Source organism: Aedes aegypti, chromosome 2 (genome assembly GCF_002204515.2).
Source record: "Aedes aegypti strain LVP_AGWG chromosome 2, AaegL5.0 Primary Assembly, whole genome shotgun sequence".
In the NCBI taxonomy this organism is placed as follows: Eukaryota; Metazoa; Arthropoda; class Insecta; order Diptera; family Culicidae; genus Aedes; species Aedes aegypti.
In genome coordinates, this window is record NC_035108.1 from 46,773,116 (window position 1) to 46,790,534 (window position 17,419).

General features: G+C 41.5%; 1 protein-coding gene across 4 annotated transcripts in view; it reads left to right on the forward strand.

Annotated features, from left to right (window-relative positions):
• Positions 1–17,093, forward strand: part of LOC23687720 (mucin-5AC) — a 418,483-nt gene extending 401,390 nt beyond the window's left edge. For all 4 annotated transcript variants that reach the window (XM_021840758.1, XM_021840761.1, XM_021840762.1 and 1 more), the window contains exons 4-7: positions 12,853–15,189; positions 15,249–15,445; positions 15,510–15,888; positions 15,945–17,093. In XM_021840758.1, the coding sequence (XP_021696450.1) occupies positions 12,853–15,189; positions 15,249–15,445; positions 15,510–15,888; positions 15,945–16,264 (3,233 nt within the window). In that variant the 3' untranslated portion in view covers positions 16,265–17,093. The remainder of the gene's footprint in view (positions 1–12,852; positions 15,190–15,248; positions 15,446–15,509; positions 15,889–15,944) is intronic.
• The last annotated feature ends 326 nt before the right edge of the window (positions 17,094–17,419 follow it).

The following is a 17,419-nucleotide window of genomic DNA, read 5'->3' on the forward strand; positions in this document are numbered from 1 at the left end:
TTCATCGGTTTTTTTTCGGTAAAATTAACATTAAAACGTAGCATTTACCGAACGTTGCGACTTACTAGTGAACTCGGTCATCCTCAGTTTACTTAAACCCATATATAAACTCGCGGAAAAAATACAAATCGCTCAAAATCCACATAATACCCTCAAATTTAGCGAAATTTCCTGATTGTGCGAAAAAAGTTACCAAAATTTCACATTTCCACTTAGTTTTGTGAAAAACTGCTATTTAAGGATATATTACATTTAACTCTATTTTGGGCAATATTCGAGCTCTTTCCCCACCGGCGTGGGGCAAAAGTTCGTTTACCTAGTATTTAAACGCGAGCTGATTGCATGCAAAATTGAAACTAAAAAGTGTTAAAAAGAAGATTGGTTAAAAAAAACAACATGTTGTGATACTTCTTAATTAACTTTCTCAAAACCAAATGAAAGTTACATACGTCGATTAGAAAAAGCAATCAAGAATTATTGTGTATTGGTATTATCTAGCGCATACTCCTTGAAGAGAAGTAAATTTCGTTTCCTTAGAAAATTGCTTATCTTCGTATAAATTTTGCACATTCCCCTTCTGGAACCGTAAATCAACATCAATATCTTGAACATGCGTTGACAACATTATGGCACATAATCACACGAATCAGGAATTTTCCCGCATCGTAGCTGATCGTCACCATTTCTGGTTGCGTCGTCACAATCTTACAGCAATTTCTGACACCAGATCACAGATCTCCCGCATAGTCTTCGCATCGCCTGCCACTACGCCGTGAAGCGCCGTCATCATGGTTTCCGCGTTGAAACCACCCGACGGACCTCAGAAGCCGCCAGAGTAGAGATGCGAAATCGTCGCCGAGGTGTTATGCAAAAACTCCCCAAAGGTGTCGCGATCGTCGTGTTTGCGGCAATCGAGTAGACGCGTAGACACAGCAAAAAAATAAACATCGGTAGCTCGATATTAATTTATGTTTTGCCTTATGGTGTTTGCTTGTTTGGCTCATATCTATTTTACAAAAAAAATCTGCTAAATACGCAGTCCAATTCGATTTTGAATAGCAATGCAAACCTTGTAGCAAATCTAATTCATTTTCCTCAACGCGGTGAGATGATCAAGAGACTTTAACGAGACTTTAACTTGCAAGACCATTGTTCAAATGTATGAAATGGTACTGATGACCAGCTACTACAATTTATTTTTTACAGTGTACACATTGCACCCACACGCCACCATAATTAAGCGAAGATAAAAATGCTAGATTTTTCGCATTGTTTCTCCCCGTCATTGGCGCGGAAAAGTCATCGACGCTCTGCGTGTGTGTCTTCGCACCAAATAGCTGAGAGCTGATGCGAACTCAAATCACGCTTCTCGTTGCGGTTGGCGTTATGCAACTCGACGCGCAGCTCAAAGGTGACGATTCCGGGGACATCGAGATCCAAGAGGAAGTCACGCAGATCGCTGTTCGAGTACTTGGGGCAAATGGGTCGATTCGGCTCTTTAGGTCTTTTCCCGTTTGAGGCTGGTTCGGTAAAGTTGTTCAACTCGGGGCACTCCATCTGTCTATGTATTACCATACTGTGGTGCTAAGATTGTTGAACCACGAGTTGGCCCACTTCCTGCTGCATGCGTTGAATGCTGCAAAAACTTGGCATTTTGACAAATGATCAGTCAGGTGTAATTTTCGTGCCCCACTGGGCATTTTATGGTGATAGCAATTGTCCAAAGCGATTCCGATTTTTATCAATCTAGGTTTATTGCAAACACGAGCTCAGTGGGAGGTGATTAGGGCGCAAACAGCACTATAGCTGAGAATGTGAATGATTTGTTCTGCGATTGCCTATCCAAGAGGAAACTAATTGCGCTCTAGACATACAGCAGCGATTCAGTGGCTTCCGTTACTCGACCGGAGGAAATCCACGCTCCTTTTATGACTTTTTAATGGATCAATCTCACATTTGATAAGCACCTCATGTGGGGGTCTGGTCGCAAGCGCTTATTATCGTCCTATTCCGGGCGACGTCGTCCATCGGTGACCCACTGAGCGTTGCCAATCGAGGGTAATATGGTCATAAATTATGTTATCGAATAGGCGGCTGGCAGTTGACGATGTGGTGTGCACTTGGCGAAAACTGTCTGTCTGGAAGCGATGTGAATTCAGCGACAGCAAGAGTCAACTAACACGCCTTGAAGTCAATGTAAATAGCGCTGTAAAGGAACAACGGGTGGCTATTTAGACGGGGTGATTGCGGAACCTATGGTTCCTTATTGAGTTGTCTCTTGGCATGCTTCCAGCCGGTATTGGTAATTGTAGGCCCAAAGCCGGAGAAATTGCTACCGGATTTCATACTGAGTTTCTATGCATTGATTACAGTAGAGGGCATCGATTCATTACATAATTTTTTGTAAGAATGGGTTATTTTATTGTAGAGTTCAAAAGTGACTATAGTAGATGACTACAATTAATGTTCGACAAGTATTTGGCTTCGCATATCAATTTCTGACATCTCACCAAGCCCGCATTTCCAGCTACATTTACAATTCCTTTTACTTTTCCCCTTCCTTTTCCTTTTCCTTTTCCTTTTCCTTTTCCTTTTCCTTTTCCTTTTACTTTTCCTTTTCCTTCTGTTTTCGTTTTAATTATTACAGTTTATTTTCAGGCTACTAGCAATCTATCTTCAGTACATTGTCATTCGATTTCTGCTTATTTTTCGTTGTTTATTAATTTCACGCCTTATTTTTCTCTCTTCATACCTTTTGCAGTTAATTTTTTGTCAGTTCAAAGTTCATTTCTGTCATTTCTTACACTTTTATTTATCAAACCATTTTCTTTCCGTATACAATCAATTTTAATGTCTATCATTTTTTTTATTTCATTTTGGGTCTATAATCAGTCAATTTTCAATTAATTCTCGATCCGTTTTCATTCCACTTCTATTCCATATGTAGTCCATTTTCAATTCACTTTCAGTCCACCTTGAATTCATTTTCACTCCAGTTTCGGTCCATTGCATTGCCGGTACATTTCAAATTCAAGTAATTCATTTCCATTTCCTTTTTTTCTTCCTCTATTTCCATTTGCAATGCAGTCGTCCTTTGTCAGTCCAACCACAGTCTGTTTCACATTTCAGTTTTTAATTTCTGTCCACTTTTAGGTCATGTTCTGTCCATTTTCGGTACAATTTCAGTCTATTCTCAGCCCATTTAGATGGTTTTAGGACATTTCCTCGAAAGACATTTGGTCGAATGACGTTTGGTCGAATGGATATTTGGTCGAATAGCTTTAAAACATTTCGTAAAATGATATTTTTTCCAATCGCGTTTGGTCGAATTGACATCTAGCCAGAAGATTATTTTGTAATGGTTCGTTGAAGAACCGTTTAGTCCACCAGAAAAAGGTGAACCGAACTGATCTTTTTCACAATGGATGAACATTGGATCTATTTGAAGCATACTTTTCATCAGAAGCCAATAACGAACCTATCTAATTGATAATTATTTACTAACTACGTTTTCAACGAGATTAGTACATGCAAGTTACATAATTCGTATCAATTATCTTATTCTTATGTTTTTGTTGGATAGGCGGGCCGTTTTATTTCATCTGATAGGTAATTAAAAATAGTTTTTCCATGTTCAAAAATGTTGATATTTATTATTCTTTCAAAATTCACCATTCTTTGTAAAAATGCCTTCCAAATAGTTAGTTACTATTGATTCGTATTAATTCGGTCATTAGCTATGTTGACTTTATTATTATTTCAAATTTTCATCGTTCTTCGAATATAACTGCCGACCTTATTCAACGATAGTCAGTGTGAATGATAATTGTATTTCGGCTTTCAGTCACGAATTAAGCGTTGATTATTTTAAATCATTGGCATTGATTAAAAAAAAATATAGACGCTTATTTCGTGACTGAAAGCCGAAATCCAATTATCATCATCAAAGTCCGGTCAATTTTCCTTAACCCTAGATCGGTCGCATGCGTGTACTAAGTACACGCACCTTGAAAAAAGCTCGCTTTTCATACACAGCTCAAGCGAGGTGGCGCTGGTGATGGTTGAATGCGCGACCGCTCTTGAGTTAACGTCAGTGTGAATGCAGATCTTAAATCGTACGAACTTAATTAAGAATTTGAAATACGGCGACCAGACATAGAACCGGCATAGAACTATTTGGACACCTCGAATTATCTGCATAAAATTCACATAAATACGTTAAATATAGTGACCATTGCACGATGGGCCAGGGACGCAATCTGGCGGGACACAATTTATAACTCGGTAGCGAAGAATATCCGGCATTTGGTGTCTTCGGCAACGTTTTTTTTTTTTTTGTAAAAACGAGGACCATCTACTGACATAAACGGATACATGCAGAAAATTCTTGCACGATTGACATAACTTTTCCGATGGTTGCTTTAACATGCCTGGATACAATTGTTACAAGCATATTATCAGTGCTTCTAAACTGACAGTATGGTTTGCCTAATCGCTTTTGCTTTTGTTTCCATTTTCCATTTGTCTTCCATCACATGAATATTTTAAATTATTGTTGAATCAGCTTACCTTGAAACATTTTGAGCTGTACTGCAAAAAAAAAAACGCTGATTACCAACAAGCGATGTTGGAGTAGATGTAAGTTAATGCGCTCTCACTCTCAAGATAGTGGTTTGAATTCCTGCACCGTTATTTATTTACATCAACACAACATCAACAATAATACCATTGTCATGATTGTATATTAATATTGAGTCAATCATATCTATGGTTGATTAAATTAGTTTTTTGTAGTTGAACCAATCATACCAAATAGTTAAACTAACCATAGATATTTTTGAATCAATTTTAATGTATGGTTGACTGAAATTCAATGTAAAATACGATTGATCTACCAGCAAATATGATAGACTGGACAATTCTTTTTTCTCCGTGTAGTTCGCAAATTATCCGTATAGGTGCCGCTACAATCTTTTTACTGTGGCGTTCTAGCGACTTGACACATTCGACAAAGTTGTTCATATTGATAAAATAAACAACCCTCTCAAAGACGTCAAAATTGCACAGCCCACTGATTTCAAGTTATTGACAAAATAAAACCAAATTAGTGAAAAAAACTTTTTTCAATCGAATTTTAGAACCATGCTGGTAAAAATATGACTATCACAAACTCTGGTGTAAAAATTTTAATAATAGGACGCTTAAAATAAAATAATAAAAAAAAACTTAAAAAGTAGAGCAATTTTCAAACATATTAATTAATTAATTAATATATTAATTTAAAAGCGCAAAAAATCGCAAGCTCAAATTTCCAGGCAACAAATAACAATACTAGATGAAACAGATGTCAATATTTCAGAGGGGTATATATTGGTGTTTTTGAGATTTTTTCATTTTTCTACGGGTTTCTTCTCATATACGCGATATTATTTCATGAAATTATTATATCTGCCTACAGTCTTAAACAAAGCATCGAAATTTAAACACATATTTAAGCTGTAACAACCAAACAGATGCGTGCGCTCTGAAATTTTAGTATTTAGAGATATCGATAGGAATATGTTTTATAATTTCATTTTCCGACATTCACATTATTTTTTTTTTATTTCAATTTTTCACCTGGGCTATGATGACAACAATTACATAACTCACACATGATCATTTTTTTATGGCATACTGTATCGTTTGAATCATTGAAGAAAAACATACATGTACACAGTTTTAATCTTTACTTTCATCTACATTACTCGATATCAACTCATGGAACTGCTCTAAAACTCAATTTCATGGCTACTATGATGGCTTATTTAAACAGTTTTCTAAAAGTGTTTGTTTCATGACTCGTTTTTTTTAAAGTCATGGAAAACTCGTCTTAAACTGGAAATTTAACTATATTGGAGTGACATGGAAATTTAACTTTATTGGAGTGATATAATCATTGTAAAAAAATAGAAAAATCTCAAAATATACCTCTCTGAAATTTTGACATCCGTTTCACCAGTCGTTTTCTATAGCTAAGCTACATGTCTGGGCAAAATTAAAAATAATCGTAGGGCCCGTTTTGAAGTTACGCCCTTTTGATTGTATAAATTCACAAATTTATATAATCTAAGCTATTTAAACGGAATTTTATTGGTCTTGATTATAAGAAGAAATATATTATCAAAATTTGATTCAAAGTTGGTGGACTTAGCTATTTGTAACTTCTAGGTGGAGCTTGGACTGAGAAAATCAACATCAACATCAACGCCCTTTTTGAGGTATTACTATTAAAGACATTTTTTTTAATATAATTATTACGCATTATAATACCGTTGAGTTGTTTTAAACGTTAAATAAATGTTTTCAATCATACATTGTTCCTGTGGCATGCAAAATTCTTTTACAATTAACTGATTTTTCAAAGGCTCAAGTGGTATAAGGCATTACGGAGCCAATTTCATCATGCAATCAAATTAGTTTTTAAACAACTAAGTATTCTGGATAGATTGGTGATTCAGATTCAGATTATTTAACATGCAATTCATGTTGTACATCGAAGCGCAAGTGGACGTCAAACAATATTTTTGGACTTGAGTTTTCGGTTATGGGTAGCAGATGAAATTGACGGTATAGAAAGTAGCGATAGAAAAAATAGGAAAAGAAATAATGCAGAGAATAGGACATCCGTTATCACTTACTGAGCTTAATTTTAAATATTAGTCACCTATGAAAATGTTGTTTAGCAAAGTATGATTTATTTTCGTTTGTCTTCACTGATTAGAGCAGCGGGTGAGTCTCAAATTCACAGGCACAGTTTGCGATCGAACAAAATGAAAGTTTACAGGTAATTTATCAGTATGTATCAGATTCAAACATGTTATGGTAGATAGATAAGCAGGCAACCAATATGGCAACAGAACAATTTAACATTTTCCAGTAACAAAACTGGGAATTACGTCTTTTTAAAATTTTACCCCTAACTTTGAATTCCATTACCCCGAATGCCATGAATCTGGAGACCATAACCTCGAGTTCCAGTTCCTAGAATGGCATTACTTCGAATTCCATTATCACGTACAATATATCATTCAATGTTATTATAAATTCAGGACAATAGCATTCAGCATAATGATGCGTTCAGGGTGATGACTCTCGGGTTAATGAGTTAATAAAATGACACCGACACGTTAATGCTTTCAGTGGACGATTCTCCCTTTGAAGGAAGCACCACACTAGACAACGGACTAGCATGCAACGCCCATTGGCACAGTCGAAATAAATTCCTGACGAAAAATTTTCCGGACTGAAGTGGGAATCAAACCCACACTCCATGTCTCGTTGCAGTTAGATGCTTGGTAACACTAACCGCATGGCCACGAAGCCCACAGGTTTGATTTGAGTATTGATATTTTTTAGGAAAATTAAATTAAAGCTCTGCAAGTGTCATGATTTTATAATCAGTGAATCCAAACATTACCGAATATTTTTTACCGAATTAAATGTATTTCAAGTATTGAGACTTACTCTTCACGAGTTAGCTTGAGAATGGTTGATTGTTTTATACAATTCTTTCACTATTGTATTAATACAGGACTCTGACGTATTTGTGAGGTCGACAAGACCGGGAAAGCCACGGTAAAATTATAGCTTTATGGAAAGTTTAAGTGTTGTTTTGTATGCTACAAATAATCACAAAAATATTGATAGTGGTCTAGAGTACCATAGTTTGGCCAATAGTGAAGTCAGCAATCGAGGTTTAAGTTCTGGTGCAGTACAATGTTAGTCATAACAGCCGGGGGCAGCTAGTTGTGTTATAACAATTTTTTTGTGACTAATAATTGGCTAAACAAAATTGGCTCCGTAATGCTTTATACCACTTGAGCCAGCTAGTTGTGAAAGAATTTGACGGCATGCAAGTGCAGTGTGTCATTTAAAATATTTGAACATGCTTATCGGTATTAGAATGCCTAATTAATCTATGTAATAGTATATATTTTTAAATAGATTAATTAATATATATTAATAGTTATAAAAGGGCATAACTCAAAATTTCGACTATCTTCTCATTCAGAGGTTATTAATAACAGGAAACACCTATTGTGAACAATTTGTGAAGTATCAACTGCATGGTTTATTCTTAATTTTCCGGCAACGCAGTCTTTATGAAGATAAAACGAGGTGCTTATTTGCCCGACGTGCCTGGGGAAGACACAACACCCGTGTCGAAACGTCAGCAAATAAGCACCTCGTTTTATCTTCATAAAGATTGCGTTGCCGGAACATTAAAACTAAATTTTGTTGGTTTATTTCTTCTGACAATCACGGCCAATGATAATCCATTTAAATATCTCAAATTTCCTACGAATTTGTGGATTTATACAATCAAAAGGGCGTAACTTCAAAACGGGCCCTACAGTTTTTTTTTTAAATTTTGCCCAGACATGCAGCTTAGCTATAGAAAACGACTGGTGAGTACAGATTTGATGGAGATTATTTTCTGATAATAACGGTCAGGGGAGCACCGTGATAAGATTTACTAAGGTTAGTAGGTTGGTAATTGAGATACCAATGAGAACCCGGAGTGCGAAAAGTGTGGGAAACCGGACACGGATAGGATGGCGAGTAGCCTGGGACACGATTATATGAAAAATTTAGATTCTTGCTCCAGTCCATTTTTCGGATTGCATTTAGGTCCCATAACAACTGTGCAAAATTTCAGCTCGATAGGAGAAACTATATTTTAACGCCAGCCGTTCAAAGTTTATATGGGATTTACTATGGGAAAACTTATGTGGATGTGTGGATGCGAACATTCGTGCAACGGATGTAACGCTACACTACGACCCGAAGCATCAATCACAACATCAGCCCCAGCCGCAGCAAGGTGGAAAATTTGGTATGGACAAAGATTTTTGTTGAGCGCACTCTTCGGAGGAGGCGCTGAAGATTAAAACTACTAAAACATTCACCGCTCAGCGAATTCTTAACGGATTCAAATGATTTTTTGTCAGTATACTGGCACCCATATCTAATTTTCTAGAAGTGGCCAGAGGAACTCGGAAATATTCCTGAGGCCAGAGTTATTTCGGTGGGTCACTGGGTCGGGTAAAAAAGGACTTTTTTTTGGGACATGCCAAATTAACTTTATTTATTTGTAATGACAACCATTTTAATTTGCATAAATCATTAAGATCTGATATTCAACATTATAAATGGAGAATTTTGCACCGTTTAAAATTTACCGGATGTTGCCCCTAGGATTTAATGCCCGGAAGAACCGACTATAGGTTTGTTGGATACTAAACCGTTTCAATTCTCGAAAAGTAGAAATCAAACGTAATCAAACACAATTCATTAAAATGCGTACCCATAAGCTTGGCACAGATGCTTAGATGCAAATTGGCCACTTTATTTTGAATTTGAGGCGTCCCGGGTACCCGAAAATAGTCATTTGTAGGATGAATCCAATGCAGGACTCATTTTTATCCAATTCAATCGTTTCTCAAAAGGTTTACACTGATAGCATTTTTCTTAACATTCCGAGATAAAATGGCCACTTTACAGCCGATTCCGAAAATTATTTGCGAATCAAAGTTTGCCTACCTCCAGGGGCACAAACGCACAGTACCCTTATCACTCGAACTGACCCAGTGACCCACCGGAATAACTCCGGTCACAGGAATATTTTTGTGTTCCTCTGGTCACTTCTAGAAACTAGATATGTGTGCCAGTATACTGACAAAAAACCATTTGAATCCAATGAGAATTCGCTGAGCGGTGAGGGCTTTAGTATTTTTTTTTTCGCTCAGGCCTATACGGGTTAAAGGAGAAGAAAATAGTTGTCGGAAAAGTTGAACTATCGGATCCAACATGTCTCTTCTGCAAAGACCCTGCTCATCGGGTGAACAATTGTTCCGTTTTCGCTCAGAAGACTCTAGACGAGTGATGGAAATTAACGGGACTTTTAGGATTGTGCCGGATTTGCCTGGGTCTACACGGCAAGCGATCGTGCAGAATTCGGCAGAAGTACGAAATTGACGGGTGCCAGCTTCGACATCATGCTCTGCTGCATTCCAAGCAGAGGCCTAGCGATACCAAGGAAAAGACTGATCCAAAACCCACTGGATCCAATGTAATCTCCAACTCCAACCACCATTCAGCCGGTAGGGCGGTGTTGTTCCGCATAATTCCTGTGAAGCTGCACGGCATGAATTGAACTGTGGCAACCTACGCGTTTCTGGACGACGGGTCGGCGAAAACTTTAGTGGACGAAGAGATCGTGAAGCAATTGGGCGTCACAGGCGAAACTCTACCTCTTTACCTACAGTGGACGGCGAACCTGAAGCGAGTGGAAGCAGATGGTAGCGTTGGATATATCGGGAGAGAGAGGAACTTCAAGATTTGCATTGAAGGATGTGCGTACAGTGTGCAAACTGGATCTACCAAGGGATTGTCAGATTGTGATGCTTCCGTAGCCAGCATCAAAACGATGCAACACTGCATTGAGGTTGCCTGTCAGCTTGGGCCTTTGGCTTGAGCCTCGCAATGCTGGCTACGGAAACATTGTGTTGGTTGGTATAGTGCTGCCAGTCTCTTGGGATCTACAGCGGCAATCGCTGCGATACGCATCGCTGGCACAGGAGTTCCTTCATTACAGGCAACTTCTGATAACGGGTTACGAAGGTGCTCTTCCACAAATTCTTATCGGCAGTGATAACGCGCAAGTTACCTCGATGTTGAAGATTCGAGAAGGACTGGCCCGTGAACCTATTGCGGCTAAATCACGGCTCGGATGGACGGTGTACGGACTGCAGAGCTCAAATAGCAACCGTGTGCACAGTTTCCATATCTGTGAATGTCAGAACGATCGGACATTGCCCGATCTTGTGAAGGAGTTCTTCTCAGTGTAGATCTTGGGAATCGATGCTGTAGCATGTCCGGAGTCAGCAGAAGTACAGCGAGCGAAAAATATTCTGCAAAGCACTACCACGCGCGTCGGCCAGCGGTTCAAGACCAGACTTCTTTAGCGGTACAACCGTTTTGAGTTCCCAGACCTTTATCCGATGGCGGCTCGACGTTTGCAATACTTGGAGCGGCGCATCCGGAAGGAACCGGTGATTGGTGAAAGTGTAGTCAGGCAATGGTCCGAATACCAAGCGAAAGGCTACATCCACAAAGCGACGCAGGAGGAGCTCACTGAAGCAGATCCGATGCGGACATGGTATCTTCCATTGGCAGTTGCCATCAATCCTAAAAAGCCATCGACAATACGAATGTTTTGGGACGCGGTGGCTAAAGTGGACGGCATCTCCATGAACACGATGCTGTTGAAGGGTCCGGATCTCCTGAATACTTTGCTTGATGTACTGTTCGGATTCGGGAGAAGCATATCGCACTATGTGCAGATCTGAAGGAGATGTTTCATCAGATTCAGATTCGGCCGGAGGACCGGCACGCCCAACGATAGTTATGGCGTGAAGACCCATAGCAAATCCCGGACGCGGAGTGGAAGCAATCTCGATTATCTCGACAGCGCTGGCAGTGTCGACGAAGCGGTGAAGATAGCGTCTGATGTCCGACATGTCCACTCTCAGAGGATTCCACTTGTGCAATTCGCTGTCAAACTCGAAGGAGGTGCTCGCTCGGGTTGGGGAGAGTAATGCGATTGCTGGAAAGAATCTACAGTTGGACAGGGACAGCTTGGCAGAAAGTGTGCTCGGGATGTTCTGCTAACCGGAAGAAGACGTTTTCACCTTTTCAACTACATTACCAATCGATACGGATCATCCCACAAAACGAGAAGCGTTAGGAGTCCTGATGAGTCCGTTCGACCTTCTGTTTTTTCAATCCACTATTGTTTGAATTATTTATGTTCAATTTCAGTCTACTTGTAATTTATTTTCGAACTACAATGCCCGTTTGGTTTTGGAAACATGCCAAAATAAATCATGTTACCAGAATCGAACCGTGCCAAAATCGAACGCTTGTTGTAATTGAACTATAATTACAGTTTTATTCCATTTTATATTTTACATTTTATTATTTTTTCCACTCCGGTTCCATTCCAGTTCTATCCCATTTTTGATTCCATTTTCAAATCATTTTCGGTCCATTGCCAGTCCGTTTTCAGTCAATGAAATGGAAAATGAAATGAAAAATGTAACGGAAAAAAATGAAAAACAGTCATATTTCAAGATCCTGATTATCGTCAAGGATGGTATGTTTGACAATGTTGTTCGGTAAGCTGACAATCGCCTTGCTAATAATTGACTTGGAGGTATGCCAATATCTGTTTTCTGTATTTAGAATTAGATACATGATCTAAAAATTTAAACCTCGGTAAGAATTTTGATTGTATCTAGTCAGCATGTTGGTACTCATTTCCGTCAAAGCCAATATCTATGATTAGCACCTTCTCGTGTAAATTGCAATGGAATTATCGACTCGAACCAAAAGCGTAGCTTTTTTGCGCAATCATTTGAATAAATCATACACCTTACGCTCAATACATCTCCAATAAGTTCAATAATCTCCTCTCAAACAACGCAAGGACCTAGAACCCATTCACCTACCATTGATTGAGCATAGAGAATCGTGTCTAATCATCCGTCGGTCATCAACTCCAACATGACGACGATGACGATCGCTCTGCGATCAACGACTGGTGACTTTGAACATTCCGGCATTGAATGACCCTCCTCAACACTCCGAAGCAATTAAATCGATTATTGGCCCCTGCTGTCGTGCGAACAACCGTTACGAAAACCGATCGGACAGGTGACGGATGAAAAATGATTTCCTCGCTTGTATGTTGTTTGCTGAAATCAATCAAACTAATTGATTTCTTTTATCTCCTATTTTGCATTGCAGAAGCCAGCTCCACGACTACGGCGGCACCGGCGAAACGGCGCAATGTCAACCGGGACAATAAGCTGATGTCGGTGTTGCAAGCTCGGAGGACGGCCCTATCCAGGGACCGGTGGCAGAAGGAGTACCATCCGCCTTCGTCGTTGAAGCTCCACAGGCACAGCAATCCGGCCGTCAACCTGGTTGAGGACAGTAGCACTCCGGAGTCGAACCTGATCATTCCACCGGGGTCGAGGATCGCTGGAGTGGACGAGTTTCTGGACACGGATGAATCGATCCACGGGATGTACGTGGTGAATCCGCGGACCGGGAAGATCGCCCTGCAGCATACGGGACCGCAGGTCAAGTTGGCTAAGGAGACCAACAACTTTGTAGCGCAGCATAGTAACAAGACTGAGGAAAGTACGAAGCTTACGTCGACGAAGCCCTATACGGGGAGGAGTTTGTATTACGATGGCAGAGGGAAACGGAATCGAGATAGGAAGGCGTTCCCGACGTCCACGGAGCGTACGTTGGACGATAGTGAACTGGTGCCGTATCAATACTTTGGACAGAAACTGGTGCCGTCGAGGAAGACTACGGAGGATTCAAGAAATCAAGTGGTGCTTACCAAAGGCACCAGGTTGAATAAGTTGAAGGAAGACTCACTGGAGATAATGGAAGTTTCGGCTCCAAAGCCTTCAACCGAGAAGAATAAGTTCTGGCAGACTAGGTTGGCGTATCAGACGAGGAATGTCGTTGCATTCAACAACTATCTAAGGAGGACGAAGGACGGTATCTATGGAATAACTCCAACACCTACCACGTCTACGACGGCAGCTCCAACCGAGAATCCAGTGCATCCGGATTCATTGACAAACTCAATGATAGCGTTGAGCAATCTTTCGGAAGGTCCAGTCGACCCGAAGCAAGTGTTCTCCAGAAGTGCTAACTTCACTACGTCAAGCAGGAGTGAGCGAATCGTATTGAGCTCGACTGAAAGCAGTACAACAGTGGAACCCAGCAAAACGACTTCGACGCTTCCTCCGAATCACAAACCGGAGGAAGAGCTGCCGGGGCTATTCAGTCCTACTGGATTAGCAGAGATCTCCAAACTGATCATCAACTATCCAGACGACGCCACTCCGGAAGATCTATACCACGTAAACAACTATCAAGCAGTGGCTGAGCCTGTTCCAGATCCGACTACCACCGAAAAATCAGAACCGGTCCCTGAAACGACTCAGTCGATCGTAGATGATTACGAAACTCCCAGGAATTTGGTATCCATCCCGGATATCAACCACATTTTCCAGAATTTGTCGACAAGAACCACAACCAGTACAACTACGGAGATGCCGATGCCTGCCAAACGCGCATCTCCAATCGGTTTCGATATCGAAACCCGAACTGAACAGTACATTCCAGTGACCGTGACGCTATCTACGACAAGTACGACGACGTCCACACCCGAGCTGTCGACAACTCCATCCACCGAACCAACTACGTCCACCATTACAACCACCACTACGCAACCTACAACTACAACATCCACCACCACAACCACTTCCACCACACCCCAACCCACAACCACTTCCACCCGTCCAACTCCTCCGGAGATCTCCACCGACCCGCCGATCACCGAAGTAGACCAGGACGTCGAAGTCTACTCGGACACCGACGAAGACGACTCCAACTCGACCGATTTCAACCCGATCCTGTCGCACGTGTTCCCCAAGTTGACCAAGAACCCACTTCCCTCCCGGCCTCCAACGATCATGGATTTCGCCGCCACGTCACCATCACCCTCCATCGCATCCCACATCCCAACGAAGAAACCCGCGATCGCCTTTGAAGGGGTCCTGCTGCAGCACAACAGCGACGTGGTGATCGAGATGCGCAAGATGAACACGGCGACTTTCATCCTGGCCGGGCTGGGGATGCTCCCGATCGTGATTATCATTCTGTACGTGATCAAGGCGGCGGTTTGCAAGCGGGAGAACAAGGTCTCGCACGATCTGGAACGGTACATTCCCGACGGGCAGCCACCGATCAGTCCAGTGGTGCGGTTGGAACAGTCCGATACGTCCAGCGTGGCGGATGAGTCGATCATCACCGATCGGGACTTCAACCGGAAGAACTTGAGGTTCAAGAGCCTGCTCGGGGAGGGTAACTTCGGACAGGTTTGGAAGGCGGAGGCCGACGATCTGGCGGGGCACTTCGGTTCAACGAGGATCGTTGCGGTCAAGACGGAACGCAGCGATAACGGACATGGGGACTTGAAAGCGGAAGCGGACATCATGCGAAAGCTGGGATCACATCCGAATGTGGTAACACTGCTGGGGGCTTGTTTGGAGCAAGGTTTGTTCATTTTTCTTCAATGAATTCTTTGAAATCTCTTATATTGTTTGTGTTTCTAGAACCGCAACTGCTGATCATGGAGTACGCCATGAGAGGACGGTTGCTATCGTTGCTTAGAGCGGCACGAGGTGCAGTCAACGGGTTGGCACCAACAATCCACGGCAATCGAACGCCGATCATGCCACTTTCGCCAAGAAGGCTAACCGGATTCGCACACGATATTGCCCGAGGAATGGAGTACATTGCCGATAAGAAGGTTTGATCGGAGGTTTAGAAATAGCCGACTCAGGAAAGATGTTAAACTGTATTTGTAATTTCAGATTGTCCACCGGGATTTGGCGGCGCGTAACGTTCTACTGGATCACAACGGGATCTGTAAGATCTGCGACTTTGGTATGTCGATCGATCTGGAGAAGATCAAGTCGTCGCAGGCGCACATCCGGGTGCCGCGATCGCATCACAGCGAGTCGAGGTTTAAGTTCGATCTGAGTGCTCGATCGTTCGGCATTGGAAGGCACCACAGCCATGGACACCATGAGGGTCTGGGAAGGCACGGCAATCATCGAGGTCACGACACCAAGAGCCGTCCAGCGTTGCCGATCCGATGGATGGCACCGGAAGCGCTGCAATATCACATCTTCTCCCGCGAGACGGACGTTTGGGCGTTTGGTATTGTCCTTTGGGAGATCTCTACTTTAGGTAAGTAATGCAAGACTTCTCGACCATCTGATCCTAACCACATTCCCCCGTTTTAGGTTGCACACCGTATCCAACTCTGTCCGGTCGGGAAGTGGTGCGAAGTGTTCCGAACGGTGCTCGACCGGAGATTCCACCGGACTGCCGTCCGGAGTTGTACGACCTGATGCATCGAACCTGGAGGAAGGATCCCCGACAGAGGCCATCCTTCTCCGAGGCTCGGAACTGTCTTGCGAGGACATTGTGCCAGTGGCAGCTGGAGGAAACGGACACCTCCAACACGTCGGAATATCTGGACGTCAGCGGTTTCAGTGAAGATCTGGAACAGGGAATGGTCTACTTCAACCGAAGGATTTCCGAGTTTGAGTGTGAAATCTAATCCCAGCGCAGTATTACTCGTGAAACCTTTCCATCCCTTTCATTATCATCCCACTGAACCAAACATCCAACCAATCCTCAAGACACAAACCACTTTGCATTAGGTTCGCACTTTTTGGCGCGACTCGTTGTTATTGGCTTGCAGTTTCCATCTATCGTTTTCCTGGCGAAAACTCACTGTGGAAATTTTCTCTTCTCCCGAAATGGATTCGCGTGTTTGTGTTTCACCCCCATCTCCCCCACCCCTCCCCTCTCCAAATCTTTTGTAAATAGACATCTATTCCTGCTTTGCGAACCCCTTCCGTACTAAGCTGAAAGGTCAAAATAGCAAATCGTCACCGGACTTCCACCGGGAATCCGAATATTTAACATTCAAATTGTGAATAGAAACGCATGCGCATATCGCTCACCCTTCACTCCATTCATCACGAGATATTGTTTATATTGAGCTTTTCTTTTTACTTCGCTTTGGTAAGGATTCGTCGTCATAACCAATTGTTGTTCCAACGAGAAAAAAATCAGTGATAATGCGACCATAAGTTATATCAGAATAAGCAAACGCAAACAAGTGAGAAACTATACGAAAGAGATAACAAAAATTTCATTGTTAAGAAATGTTGTAAATTTTTAAATTCATCACACGATCACCGAACGACGACACGATGGAGTGTGGATTCCACGTGGCAAGAGAAGCATCAGCATCATGCAGAGAAAAAGGATTTTATATTATTTTTATTGATAGTTATTTTGTTTTTCTTTGTTAATATGTAGACTCGGATCAGAGGAGGAACGCGATTTTTCTCTGAATAAAGAAACTATGAAAAATCTTACGCGGTGCGGTTGAAGCGCTTATTGTATCCGAAATTCCTCAAGAAATGATTTTATCTTAGTTCACCCGGCATATCCTACTATTCGAATAAAACAGTAGAATCTCATGATGGAGGTAATAAAATAAAGAACTTCATATTCATCGGTTTAAAAGAAAAAAGAAATGGTGAACATACCATTCCAACTTCCAAAAAGTGCGTGTCACTAAACGAGGCGAAAATAGAAGAAAGGACGTTTCTGCGGAATGCGTGCTCTAAAGTAGTTAATGTTGATAATTACATCGGAATGAGCAATCAGTTCGATACTTTAGATAAATTTTCCGAACATC